Raw genomic sequence first — 13,800 nt, forward strand, 5'->3', positions numbered from 1 at the left:
GGAGTCCTAAAATGCAGCTCCTTCCTGGTGGCTGCGATAGATGGACCTCAGGGGACACCGGAGAGGGATCAGCTGAACCAGCCGGCTCCTCCGGTGGGGACTGGAAGGTGAAGGCCAAGCAGGCTTTGGGACAGCCCTCCTCTCCCAGCACTCACACCCTCTCAGAAGCAGAGGAAGGAGTTTAGCTGCATTAGCAGTGTGGACCCTTGTCTGTCCTTGTTTTGGACGTTAAAGATGACTTTGGAGAGCTGACAGCAGCAGTGCCTGGTAAATAAAGTGTTTTCCAAGCCAAGCCTTGTTCCACAGAAACGCAAAGTGTGAAGAAAAGAGGCAAAAATCCAAAAGAATCAAAGTACTGTGGACATTTAATTGGAGAAGGCTGGTCCACCCTGAGCCCAGCTGACCTTTCAGCTGCCGGGGAAGGACGTTGCTGATGCTGCTCCTCTCCCCACACTGTTGTGGGGTGAGTGGCAGGGTGGTTGGCGCTCAGTCGGATTCCCCTGGTTTTCCAAAGCACTGATGGCACAGGGAGGAACCAGCACCCTGAGGGATGCATGGGGTGCTTGTCAGCAGTGGGAACGGAGACTTCCACCCTCCCCAGCTGCTGTGACAGCCTGGAGAGCAAGGACACAGCAGGGTGATGAGGGCAGGGGTGCCAGACCGAGGCACGGGAGGCTTCGTGCATCGCTGCCCAAACAGGCCGTGACAAGTCCCACCACTTACTCAGGATTTTGATGCTGGCTGATCTCAATCTGCTTTGTACCAGTGCAGCAACCACATCTCTGCAAAGACAGTCAGAGAACCCCAGCAAGGTTTGAGTTGGAAGGGGCTTTGAAGCCTTAAAGCCCATCCAAGGATGAGACAGCCAGAGCCTCTCTGGGTAATACAATAAAAAGGTCAATAACCCAATAAACCAAATAAGTCACTTGCCTGGGAAAGTCAACCCCCTGATTCTGAGTGGCCCTTTCCCAAGCTGTTATTTCTCCTGTCCCGATGGCTCCGCCCAGGTCACCTCTGGACTGAGCTTCGGAGCAAGGAATTGATCCAGAAGTTTCCATTTCTTCCCGACACCTAATGGCAACACTTTTGTTTCTTAATTAACAGCTATTAATTAGTAGCACTACAAAGCAGCGAAGACCAGATGTGAAGCAAACCTCAGAAGAATATAGATTTTTTTTTTTCTTAGCAAGCCTGTCCTCTCTATGAGCACGTTCTCATTTTCAAAAAGTAAAAGTTCAAAGGGATTTGGGATCTTTTTGCTGTTTTGGTAATTAGTAAATAGCACATCCTCTGCAACTGGAAGGTCATTGCTAATAGGAATGTGCTGCTGGAGCAGGGAATGAAATGTTAACCAAGAGCAGCGTCATTGCTTCCTAATTATTGCCTGTGGGCACATTAAACAGGTGTTCAGCCATTGCAGAGCAGGAAAAAAGGAAAATACTGGAAACTTACAGCTTCTGTTAGTGTTGCATTATAGGTCCCCGACCTGCTGGAAAAGCTGTGTCCAGTTGTACAGCAATGTGAAGTTTTATGGGGAGGTATGTGAGGCTGGGAATTGGAGGCTATTACTCGCTGTAAATGTAGTGTGGAATTTTATGTCTCTACCAGTAACCACGCTCTGCTGTGAAAATGTGTTCTGCCTAAAAAGGGGGATTTTGGGACGTGTGGGCTCCTCTCTCCCCCCGTGGAAGGGACAGTGGGATGTTTTCCACCTAATTAAATCCTTCGGTGTTGCAGGCAAACGCCATCCAAGGCAAACTGTCCCGTGTCCTAGGATTTCACAAAGCAAACTTGGGGAGCTGCAGCAGGGATCGAATGGAAGTGTTTTACTCCAAGAGACTTTTCCCAGTTCTCTGGTTTGTTGCTGTGCAGTCAGTTCTTGTATCCTCACTGGGAAACAGGGAATGGGGAATCCTGCACGGTGACAGTGACAGCTTGGCTTCAGGAAAAGATGTGTGGTTTTGCTTTAGGAATCGCTGCTTTATGGTGTGTTTGTTTGTTTTTTTTCTCCTGGCACTTACTTGGTTTGTAATAGAAAACTAAATAACGTGTGGTTGTGTAAGAAAATTAAGTTATTTCTTCAGCAAATGCTGGGCAGGGCACCTTCCTCGCTGTGCTGGGTGAGGACGAGGGGCAGGGCTCTCAGCATCGCGTGGCAGTTACTGAAACGTAGAAATAAATCGCTCTGGGGTGTGGAAATGGGATAGAAATAATCCATCTTAATAGAATTAAACCCTCTTGGTGTGGCAAGAGGGCAGGCTTGGAATTTATCCCGTCACTCTGAGCAGTTCCAGGATGGGAATGTGTCTTGTGTTGTGCTTGGTGGGAGGTTTTTTCCTCCTTTTTCTTTTTGCCTCTGCAGTGACTCTGACAGGAATATTCCTGTTTTCACATCCTTTAATGCAGGAAGATTGGTTATGACAGGGGTTCACTGGAGCAGTGTCCAGACTCCCCCATCATCTGTTCCAGAGATAAATACCATGGAAAAGGTCAGGGTGTCTCCAACCACTCTGAGAACTGAGACAGAAAAGGAGGATTTTTAGTCCAGTAAGGAATATGGGATCCTTTTTGGGAAACTTTGAAGCCAAATGCTTGAAAAGTACATTTAATTAAGAAGAAAATATTCTTTTCCAGAAAAAAATAAAAATAATCACTGTCTCTGACAAACTGTTGAGACAGTTACAGTTGCATCTCCAGGAACCCAAAAATTTGATGGATTGAGTAAAAAATACCCTCAGTGTTAATCAAGTTGAGGGGATAATCTGAACAGTGTCATTAAACAACAATAAAACTTAAGTTCTGAGCTGTTCTTGTGGACCTCCATCAATTAAAATATAAATATATATAAAAATGCAATTACAATATGCTGTGAAAAACATACATATAAACTATCAAGTCCACAAAACAGATTTGGCTGCAGTGTCTAATATGGAGTCCATGCACATCACGCTATTAAACTTCACTGCTAAACCAATTTTCCAAATTATTATTGGGTTTGCTGCTTTTAAATTTGATTTTTTTATTAAATCTCCCGTTCGTGCTGTGGGAGATAGGCAAGTTTCATGGTGAATTTGCAGCCTCTTGGATCCCAGGCAAATTGAAAAATGGCTGTGAGTCTGGCATGTTCAGCAAAGGAAAAGGGAGAGAGGAGAAGCTAAAAGTGGGTGTTTATTGCTCTTTGCCCCATTTCACCCCAGGCTTTATGGGGTGCAAGTGGATCATCAGGTCATGGCAAGGACTCTTCTTACATCCAGGGCCTGGGTGAATGTGGAGCCCCATGCAGGGAAGTCTTTTGGGGAGGGATATTAGAAATCCCACATCCCAGAGGGATATCAAACTATTTCAGAGCAAGTCCAGGGAAGGGAACAGAGCTGGGGAAGGGGCACAAAATTATTGCATAAAAAAAGCCCCCTGCCTGTGCCCTAAACCAGCTTCAGATAGCGTGTCCTCCACTTCAAAAGAAACAAAAGCACCCTTTTACACCTTAGTCATTCAAAACAGAAAATAATGAAACTTATTCCCCAGGAAGGCTTATTAGAGCTTGTGGTACAGGAGAAAAACCGGGACATTGTCACTTGAATGGTCTTGGGTTTTGCCTCTTTGCTCCTCTCCAGTTCGTGCTCTGAAGAGAGGAGCTGAGTGTTTTCTGCAGCTGCTGCGCTGTTCCCATTGATCCCAGTCCCTGGAGTCCACTCAGGGGAATGAAATCCCAGCCATTACCGTGGGGGGTTCCTGCCCCTCCCTCCAGAGCCTCTCGGAGCAAACACAAAACCTCTCCCTAATTGTTGTCGATTTGTCAATGCACCGAGTTCAGCCGTGGCAGAGGGGGAGCTACGAGGCCATTGCCACTAAAAATACCCTGACAGTGTGCTTGAAATGAAATTTGGGTGGTTGTTTGGTTGTTTGTTTGTTTTCCAATCATACACATTCAGAAGGAAAACAAACCAGCATAATATGTAACGCAACATTTTCCTTGCTGACCTCATCAGAAGAAGCCCGGCTTGAAATGCTTCCAGGTTTGACAGCCTTTTCCCCCTGTCTCTAAGATCACCCTTTGCACTGGTGAAATGCACATTAATAAGCACTTCATGGCAGTGGTTTTACAGCTTAATAAATCAAGGGCAATGAGGAATTTTATTTCTCCCGCTGATGGCAGAGGCAAGAAGGGTGGGAGCCAGAGGGATCTGCTCCGGGCAGGTGTGTTTGGGTAAAAGTGAATTTACCATCACCTCCTCCTCTGAAAAACAAAGGGGAGGTCAGTGTTTCGATACAGCCAATATTACATGATTCATATTCGGTGTCTCAGCCTCTTTCTAGGATGTTCAAGGCAATATTCATCCCAAAGGGGGTGTTTGTAAGGCAGAGTTCAAGGGCAGATTGCCTGTTTCTTAGAGGGTAATGGCAAAGATTTGGGTCCAGTAGTTAGGACTGTGACCTGGGATTCATGAAATCCCAGAATAATGAAAAAAAAAATCTGCATTTATGGCTGAGTGTAAAAAAAAAAAAAAATCCTTTCAAATTGTTTTTTTTAAGAGTTTTAGGCATGAATTCAACCTTTGCTTGCCATGATGAAAATCGGAATGTTTGACTGGAGAGGAGCTCGAGTGGCCTCACTTCTCTTGGTTCAAATTGTTCAGATTGGTTTAAAGACTCTTTGTTCTTTCTGAAGTAGTTACAGTTTCCCTGAGGAGACAGCATCTCAAAATGTTCCTCCTCACATTTTCTGAGGAGGTGGGATTTGGGAAATAGAAGAGGAGAAGTGAAGTAATTCTTTGGTGAGTTTCAGGAAGACACTCATTATTTAGACACGCTGGAACAGTGCTGAGTGTGAGATGCTCCCTGTTCAGTGCCTGCAGGGAATGGAGATTGTGAGATACCCAAGTATTAGTGGTGTAATTGTTGTGGTTTTCTTCTTCTTTATTGACATAAATTGTGCTCAGTGCTTAAAATGTACTCAACGCTTAAAAGTTGTGTCTGTGCAGAATCAGAGAATAATGGAGTGGTTTGGGTTGGAAGAGGCTTTAAAGCCCATCCAGTGCCACCCCCTGCCATGTCAGGGACCCCTTCCACCAGCCCAGGCTGCTCCAAGCCCCGTCCAACCTGGCCTGGGACACTTCCAGGGATCCAGGGGCAGCCACAGCTTCTCTGGGCACCCTGTTATTTCCTCCTAGTTTTTCAGGCTGTGCTGGTTCTTTTGTTTCAGTTTCTTTTCCATTTCCCTTCTTTTCCATTTCTCATATCAAAGAACCATTAGATGTTTGTGTTGCCCCCTCACTTGGACCTTTTCCCTGGTTTTTGCATTTGCACAGAGGGTCAGCATTTGCCTTTTTAACGTGGTTTCCTTAAATAACAGATCCTCTCCCTTTGGCAGCCTGATAGACGGAGGAAACTGCCAACCTGCTGTTCAGGCAAGGGGGATGTAACCCCAATCCTTTTGTTCCCCTCTGCAGACCCCCCCCGGTGAGTGAAAGTGCCCCCAGAGGAACCGTGGTGGCCGTCGTCACCGCGGCCGCCCTGAACCAGACGGTCGTGTACTCCATCGTGTCGGGGAACGAGGAGGGTGAGTACAACACCCACGGGAATATTTCGGCCTCTGGGGTGATGCCCAGCCTGGTGTGGGCACCAGAAGCCTTGTGAGAAAGTGTCGAGAAGTAAAGCTGCTGCTGAGGGGAATCACGCAAGGGTCGAGGTTAGGAAAGGCCTCTGAGGGCGAGTCCAACCCGGAGGTGAAATCCCACCTTTTAGAGATGAGCTAAAGATCAAATTAATTTGCAGGCTTGCAGTTGAAATGTCTCGTGTTTTGCTGGCTTTCAGATGTGTTTGCCATCAATAACAGGACGGGTGTGATCTCCGTTAAGAAGGCCCTGGATTACGAACGCGTGACGAGCTACGAGCTGCGGGTCCAGGCAGATTCCTTGCAGGTGGTGAGATCCAACCTGCGGGTCCCTTCCAAGAGTAAGTGGGAAAATCGTGCCTTTTAAATGTCTTTTTCACGCAGAGGGGTGTTTTGTTTGATGAGGGTGAGGCAGTGACCTTGTTGTGCTGCCGGAGACGTGAGGGTGATGATGGATCTCCCAGCCTGACCTCCTGGTCAGTTTTGAGGTAAATCCTCACAAACTATCTCCATATAGGTCTAGGTGACACAGCCAAAAGTCATGTTGATGTATAAAGAGAGAGTTGATGGCACAAACTGTACATTTTCAGTGTCATTGGGGGGTTATGTGATGGAGTGGCACAGTTACTTTTTCACAAACACATTGCACAGCCCAAACTGGGCTGGTGACACCTCACCAAGGGTTGGGATGCTCCCAAGAGGATGGGGAACAGACAGGCAGGAAGGAGTTGATTCCCAGCAGGTTTGCTTTGGCTCCATCTCAGGGTGTGGTTTTTTTTCTGAAATGTCTTTTGATTACTTTTATCATCCTCCCTCTAAGGAAATTGTCCAGGGAGTCTGGCTTTCAAACCCGTGGCTCGCTTTGCCAGTCCTGTACCGCTTCCTATTTAACTCACAGTTGGTTCGGAGTTCAAAAAAAAGCCCCAAACCTTGTAAGGAAAGTATTTTGGTAGATGTTTTTACATCTACTGTTCTTGCCCAATTTTATTTCTGTATTTTTTGGTCTCCATGTGTCAGGGGTTTTTTTCTGTTAAGGAGCATCATGGGTGTGTTTTGGAGCTGAGGAGTCCCTTGAGGCCTGGCTTTGGGTGCCTGCTGCTGTGTGTGCCTAATTCATTCTCAAAAGGGAATCACACTGGTATTTGGAATCCAGGGACTGCAAATGGAGTTCAGATTTACTTCAGACTTCAGTTTTAGGAGAATAACCATTATTTAGTTAGTTGTCAGTCCAGGGAGATACCATAACCAAAATGTCAATCCCAGATTGTTCCTAAACATCAGTGAGATCTTACAAAGTGGGTGCATAATTAAACCTTCTCATCATTTTTGGGAACCCTTAGTAACATAAGGAGCAATTTGAGTCCAAGTGCATCTTTGGAAGCGTTGCTGGCTGTCTGATGCTGCAGGGGTGGTGCTGCCACGGCCTTGGATTTGATCCCTGCTCCCAGGGAGGGCTGCATGGCCAGCCCAGGGCACAGGAACTCCCATCAGTCTGTCACCTTCTCCCCAGAGACAATCCATGGTGCCTGTGCCCAGGCACAGAGAGCTCAGAGCACAGGGGGTCTCTGTTTCTCCTGTGCTGCAGGGAGGAGTGAGCTGTGCCAGCTCCTTCTGCTTTGGCTGCTCGCTCTGGGCACCCTGGCAGGGTGACAAAGTGCCACCTGCCATGGTCAGAGGTGACAGGTGACACACTGAGCCTTTCCCACGCTGCTGGTTGTGGCCCCCAGAGTTCAGAGCCTGAGGGTTTTTTACGAGAAAAAGCCACCCAGATTTTGAAGGTTCTTAAAGGTGGGTGAGACCCCCTGCAGAGCTGCCCCAGCCCTGGGGACAGCACAGCAAGGACAGGGAGCTGTGAGAGAGTCCAGAGGAGGCACCAAGATGGTCAGGGATGGAGCAGCTCTGCTGGGAGAGCTGGGATTGTTCAGATGGAGAGGAGAAGCTTTGGAGTGACCTCGCTGTGACCTTGCAGGACCTGAAGGGGCCAAGAGGAAAGGTGGAGAGTGACTTTTTGTGAGAGCCTGTATTACCAGGACAAGGGGGAATGGCTTCAAACTGACAGAGAACAGGGTTAGATGAAATATTGGGAAGGAATTGTTCCCTGGGAGGGTGGGCAGGCCCTGGCACAGGGTGCCCAGAGGAGCTGTGGCTGCCCCTGGATCCCTGGGAGTGTCCAAGGCCAGGCTGGATGGGGCTTGGAGCAGCCTGGGCTAGTGGAAGGTGTCCCTGCCCATGGCAGGGGGTGAACAAGATGAGCTTTCAGGTCCCTTCCAACCCAGACCATTCTGGGATTCTGTGATCCCATATTGGTTGAAGGGGCTTAGGTATTTGGGGACATGCCATAAAACTGGGGAATAGGCTGCAGCCTACAGGCTTGGAATATGCCCTGTGCTGCATGGAGAGCCAAAGAATTTAGTGGATATATATATATTTTAAATACTTTACAAGTATCTGGCCAGCTAAATCACTTATGTCTTTGTAATGGAGACCTCCTGACCCCTGGGTTTGATTCCTACATTTCCACAATGTCTTCCTTTCCATTTTCTCAGCACCTTGTTCATTTTTGATGAGTTTTAATCAGGTTAAATTCTGCTCCAGAGTCTGGGGGCACTGAATTGATGAGCTCCAGCGGGAGGAGACGAAGCAGAATTAATGCACCACCGAGGACTTTGGAGCCTCTGAAATGATGTATCCCCTCCAGCGGTGCCAGGGGAGGCTCAGGTTGGACATCAGCAGGAATTTCTTGCTAGAAAGGGTGGTCAGGCACTGGCAGGGGCTGCCCAGGGAGGTTTGGAGTCCCCACCAGATGGACACAGTACACTACAGAGCCTGCAGAGCTGTGGCTGATTCCTGGCAGTTTTGGGGCAAACCTCGAATTTCTTTAGGTGTATTGAGTGCGTTTTAGAGAGACCACATAAAATGTGAGCTCTCATTCAGTTATTTATGTGGTAGAAAATGGAGGTTTTATGTGGATTTCAATCAGAACTTGGATCGGTGCCGTTCCAAATGCGTCGCTGTTCGTGCCTTGTCACGGGTTCTTTTTGCACCATTCTGGATCAGGGGCAGCCCATGAGGAGCTTTATGGGCTGATTTAGATCAAAAAGCCACTGAACAAATACTCAGTGCTCGTTCCTATTTGGCTCTGCCAAGCTGAGGAGGGTGAGATGGAGCAGCTGCAGCTCAGTGCGGCTCACCTGCCAAAGCCCCGAGTCTGCTCCAGCACTTGCAAGGCAGGAGCAAAGTGCTGCTGAACCCTGACAAATTACAAATCTCATTCCCACTGTGATTCAAATGCGCTTTTAAAGGGAAGAATCTGCTGCTGCCTCCTGCAGAAGAGCCCCTGCTTTTCGAGGGGCAGGGACTGACGTTAAATTATCTTTGCATAAATTGTCTTTGCAGCTGGATCGGTGGCTGGTTTGGCGTGTTCCAAAAGACAAGGGCAGTGCTGTTGGGTGGGGAAGCCTTGTGTAAAACCAATCAGGGGACACTCCAAGCATCACTGATGCTGTCCCAGTGTCCAAAAAGCATTGCTTTAGTTCAGCTTCATTTCTGCAGCCTGGTGAGAAGTGAATGGATGCGGCACTTGGATAAGCGGGGATGCTGGGGAAGGGTTTTCAGCAAGAGTGCTGGGGAGAAACTTCTGGAAATGAAATGCTCTGCACACACTGGGAGGAGCTCCTGGCAGTGAAGTGCTGCTACACATGAGTTGTGAGCGGCTCCCTGGGGTCCCTGTTGGGTTTGGTTTCCGTGTTAGCTCATTCGTGGTTTAGTAGTTTTGGGTGTTTCAGAGGTTCCTCTGCTTTTCACTCTCCTTAAGCAAATCCCAGAAGCTCAAAGATCCAAAGGCCTTCTGGTCTCGGAGTGGTTATTTAGCTGGTTCTTATAAACCCAAGGTGGCTCAGAGGCAGCTGCAGTTCTGTGCTCTCTGTGCTCTGCAGCTCATCTCCAGGGGCTGGGAAAGGGCACACAGGGACCTTGCAGGAGACTGAGGTGGCACAAAATCAATTTTCTTTGCTCCTTTTTGTCCCCCTTGGCAGCCTGTGCTGCTTTGTCCAGGCAAAGGGGCTGTTTCTTCTTTCACCTGGCCAGCTGTTTAGGTAACTCAGTCATAGCAGTAAGAGTTATTCTTTGGCTCTGTGAGGTCTCCCAAGAAGTCGCACGGAGGAGTAAATCCTGGTTTCGACTCCTGGAATCCATTAAAAAGAAAAGAATGTAACTGGAGCTGGATTCCAGATCTGGAATACCCAAGATGGAAGGTTTTCCATGTAGGAGGATGTACAATTTCTCCTGTGGAAGGTGAGTGTGACTGTTGACACCCTTTGAGGATCCCTGTCCTCACAGTGGATGCAAAGAGGATTGGAGCCACACACAGGCAGCAGCAACAAATTGGGAATATGAAGGAAAAAGCAGTCAAATGGCAGAGCCTAAACCAGCCTCTGTAAGGAAGTGCTCCAGCTGGGTGGCCTTCTCCATCAGGCTGGACGCTGCAGGGGCAGGGGGGGCGGATTTTGGGATTACCAGAGCCCCGTGTTCAGGGATATCTGCTGAACCAAGCAGGAGAATCCCCACGGGGAAGGGTCTGGCACAACCTTCCCCGCCTGGCACAGCTGCTGCTGAGGGATCCTGGGGAGGCTGAGAGGCAGGCAACCTCTGTGGCTGGCTGGGAGCCGTGTCCTGCCGCCAGCTGGAGCTTGGAATTGGAGCCAAGGGCCAGCACAGGGAGGAGCTGACAGATGCCACGTTCCCCTCCATCTACCAGAAGGCAGGACATGTCAGCTGTGTATGAAACTCAGGCAGAAGCTGAGATGCAGGTAGGGGTGTGATGCTGACGGTGCTCTGTGGATGGGCAGGGTGTTTCATTTGGTCTGTGCTTAACGTGGTAACTTCCATTTCTCATTTTCAAAGCATCACTAAACAAATCAGTGTTTTGGCAGCTCAGAGAACCACCAGCAAATGAAACAAATGGATTTTTGAGCAAATTGTGACACAGACTTTGCAAGGAGGCTGAGCCACCTCACCCAACCAGGTGATCACAGAACCCCAGGCTGGACCAGGCTGGAAGGGACCACAGTGGGATCTGGTGCCACCTCCCTGCTCCAGCAGGGCCAGCCCAGAGCACACGGCACAGGAGTGTGTCCAGACAGCTCTGGGATATCCCCAGGGAGGAGACTCCAGCCCCTCTCTGCTCAGGGCTGGGTCCCTGCCCAGCCAAGAAGTTCTTCCTCCTGTGCAGGTGGAGCTCCCTGGGCATCAGTTCCTGCCCGTGGCTCTGGTGCCATTGCTGGGCCCCCCGAGCAGAGCCTGGGCCATCCTCTGCCCCCTCCCTGCAGCCCCTGCCAGCCATGGCTGAGGGCCCCTCTCAGGGGGTGCTCTGCAGGCTGAACAGCCCCAGCTCCCTCAGCCTTTGCTGCTCCCAGAGATGCTCCAGCCCTTGGGCATCTCCGGAGGGGAGTCACCTTCCAGGAGCTCCCTGGCCCTGCTGTGCTGAGGAGCCAGAGCTGGGCCAGCCCTGCAGATGTGCCTGCCCAGGGCTGGCCAGAGGGGCAGGATCCCCTCCCTGCCCTGCTCCAATGCCCCTCTGGTGCCCTCCCTGTCCCCAGGACACACGGCTGGGCAGGGACAGATCAATGGCATTTTAAATGGTTGGTGGGGTTTTTTTTTTTCAGATTTCAGTTATTTATTTGGAGTCCTCATTTGTTTCCCATCAGTTGGACCATCAGATAGGCAGAATGTGACTTGGGCCATTTGATAAATAGTCTGGGTTTAAATATTTTCTCCCCCTGAAGATACAGCTCCTAAGCCTGGGTGGAGGAGCCGTGTTGTGTAACTAACTCAGCCCAGCGTGGCACCTGTGCAACATTTAAATTACCCTGGCACCGAAAGGAGCTGGGAGAACCAACTCTGCAGCGAGGCAATTTATCACTTGCAAATGTGGTTTTAATGAACTGGATATCATCATTTCCAGCAATCTTCCTGGATCGCACAATGCTGGAAGAGAGAAACAGATGTTGGTGGAGATTACTGCGCGGTGGAATCTGTCTGGCGCTGGCTCCCGAGTTTTTGCTGGATGTTGTTCCCTTGCAGAAGGATGGAGATGTTTATTGTTCAGCGGGGTGGATCAGGAGCTGTTTAACAAAAGCAAATTGACAGTGGTGGTTTGTGTGGAACCTCTCAGGGAAAGTAATACCTGTGGAGTTCCCCTGGGCCAGGCCAGGTCTGGGAGGAGGGCAGGCTTAGGGATGCATCCAATTAACACAATACATTAATTGGGTGCTGGGGCTGCTTAGCCAGGGCTGTTGTGTGACCATTTATGAGTTTACAGACAGCAGAACTGAATCACCTGTTAAGTAGCTGCATTTAATTTTTATAATTAAAATCTATAAAGCAAGCTGCTGTTTGCAGCAGACCTGCTGGTGCTGGTCCTTCATTACCTCTTTTAGGAGCATGTACTGGGACCAAAATCTGTGTAACTAAGGTATGACACCATTACTTGTGCTTTTCTGGTTATTTAAAAAAATTAGCTACAGGTCTTTTCTTGTCTTTTACCCAAATTGCTTGCTTTGTAAGGAAATCCATGGCACCTTTTTGCTCACGGGCAAATTCAGGTAGCCCTGATGGTGAGGTGCAGGTGTCCAGAGAATGGGAATTATCCTCATAAAGGCACAAATTTCAGCTCCAAAAGTTAAATCAAGATCTGTTCACAAAAAAATGGCAAATGGAGAAATGATAATTCACAGAAAGGGAAAGGGATTATCCAATTTTAGGATATCTAAGGTACTTGCTTTTCAAGTATTTTCCATGCACTGACTTTTATCTCTTTGGGCTGCAGATACCTGAGTGCCAGTAGGCATTACAAAATTAGGACCAACTGTTCTATTTACCCTTCTCCTCCCCTCTTTTAGGCAACACAGCCAAGGTGTTCATTGAGGTGAAGGATGAAAATGACCACGTGCCTGTCTTCACCAAAAAAATGTACATTGGAGGGGTGTCTGAAGATGCCAGAATGTTTTCTTCCGTGCTTAAAGTTAAGGTAAGACCGAAGTTTTTTGACTGGCATTCACTTGCAGTGGGAAAATATTTACTCACTGCTTTGATTTGTCACAGGAGATTTTGGAAATATGTGTCCTCTACAGCTGCTGGAGCTTCTCAGGCACTGGCACCAATTTTGGTTGTATTTCTTCTTAGGAACAAGAATACTGAGCACAGAACGGGCCACTTTGCTGCTGAGATCAGTGTCTGAGCATGAATAAGAGTGTGATGGTTTCCCATCGGTGTGGGTTTGATTGACGTGCCTCGTCCTGCTGTTCCAGCAATTACTGACACAGGGATGATTTTGAGTTAAAAAAGCAGGGTTTTTTCCTACTGAGTTTTAGGTGCCTTTATTTCCCATGAGGGTTTGCAGCTTTCATTTTAGATCCATATTAATATTTAGAAGTTGGGGGTTTTTTTGTGGTCAACACCAGTTTTTACCTGCATTTTTTTTCTGACTTCTTGGCAGCAGCGTGTTTAGGCTTTAAAAGGGAAAGAACAGTTTCTGTTTCAGGTCAGCAAAGCAATTTCAGGTCTGCACTGGGACATAACTGTGAGGAAAATGAACTGTGAGGTTTTTAAAAACAGAAAAAAAAAATTGCAAGGGAATATAATATATAGAATCTAATTAGAACCAGACATAAAAATAGCTAAGAGTAGAAGCAATAAGTCTTCAATAAAATGCTTTTCTTTCATCAAAACTGCCTTTGTGACACAGTCTTTTGTGCTCGAGGCAGCTTGAGCTGCCAAGGCAGCTGCTTTCCTCTGGCTTTATTCTGTTCCCTCAGCAGATCTCCAGCATCTCTGTTCACTTTAAACATTAGTGGGATAGCTTTGAAGTTGCTGATTCCAGCTTATGCCTGAAAGGGCACAGAAATATGACCTGCTCAGCTTTCTGTTTGACCTCACGATGGGCTTTGGAGCGCCAGGAATGAAATAGAGAAGATCAGAGGTTATTAAAGAGTTGTCCACCGTTTTTTTTTCTTGGCAGTCCTTCCCAAAACAGAAATGGCAGGGGAGTGGGAAACTGTTTAGCTTTCTCGCAGCTGTTTCTGACGGAATCCTCCCTGCCTGACTTTGCTGGCAGGCAGAGTGGAACGAGGCAGAGGCCAGAAGTTGTTGTAAGTGGATGGCATCAAACTGTGTGTTTAGTTAGAGTA

The 13,800-nt window shown here is 48.1% G+C and overlaps 1 protein-coding gene across 7 annotated transcripts in view; it reads left to right on the forward strand.

Annotated features, from left to right (window-relative positions):
* PCDH15 (protocadherin related 15) overlaps positions 1-13,800 on the forward strand; it is a 460,568-nt gene that overhangs the window by 407,965 nt on the left and 38,803 nt on the right. For all 7 annotated transcript variants that reach the window (XM_050305502.1, XM_050305496.1, XM_050305499.1 and 4 more), the window contains 3 exons: positions 5,451-5,560; positions 5,815-5,955; positions 12,514-12,641. In XM_050305502.1, coding sequence (XP_050161459.1) covers positions 5,451-5,560; positions 5,815-5,955; positions 12,514-12,641 — 379 coding nt within the window. The remainder of the gene's footprint in view (positions 1-5,450; positions 5,561-5,814; positions 5,956-12,513; positions 12,642-13,800) is intronic.

Source organism: Myiozetetes cayanensis, unplaced genomic scaffold, assembly GCF_022539395.1.
Source record: "Myiozetetes cayanensis isolate MyiCay16 unplaced genomic scaffold, myiCay2020 scf10, whole genome shotgun sequence".
Taxonomy (NCBI): domain Eukaryota; kingdom Metazoa; phylum Chordata; class Aves; order Passeriformes; family Tyrannidae; genus Myiozetetes; species Myiozetetes cayanensis.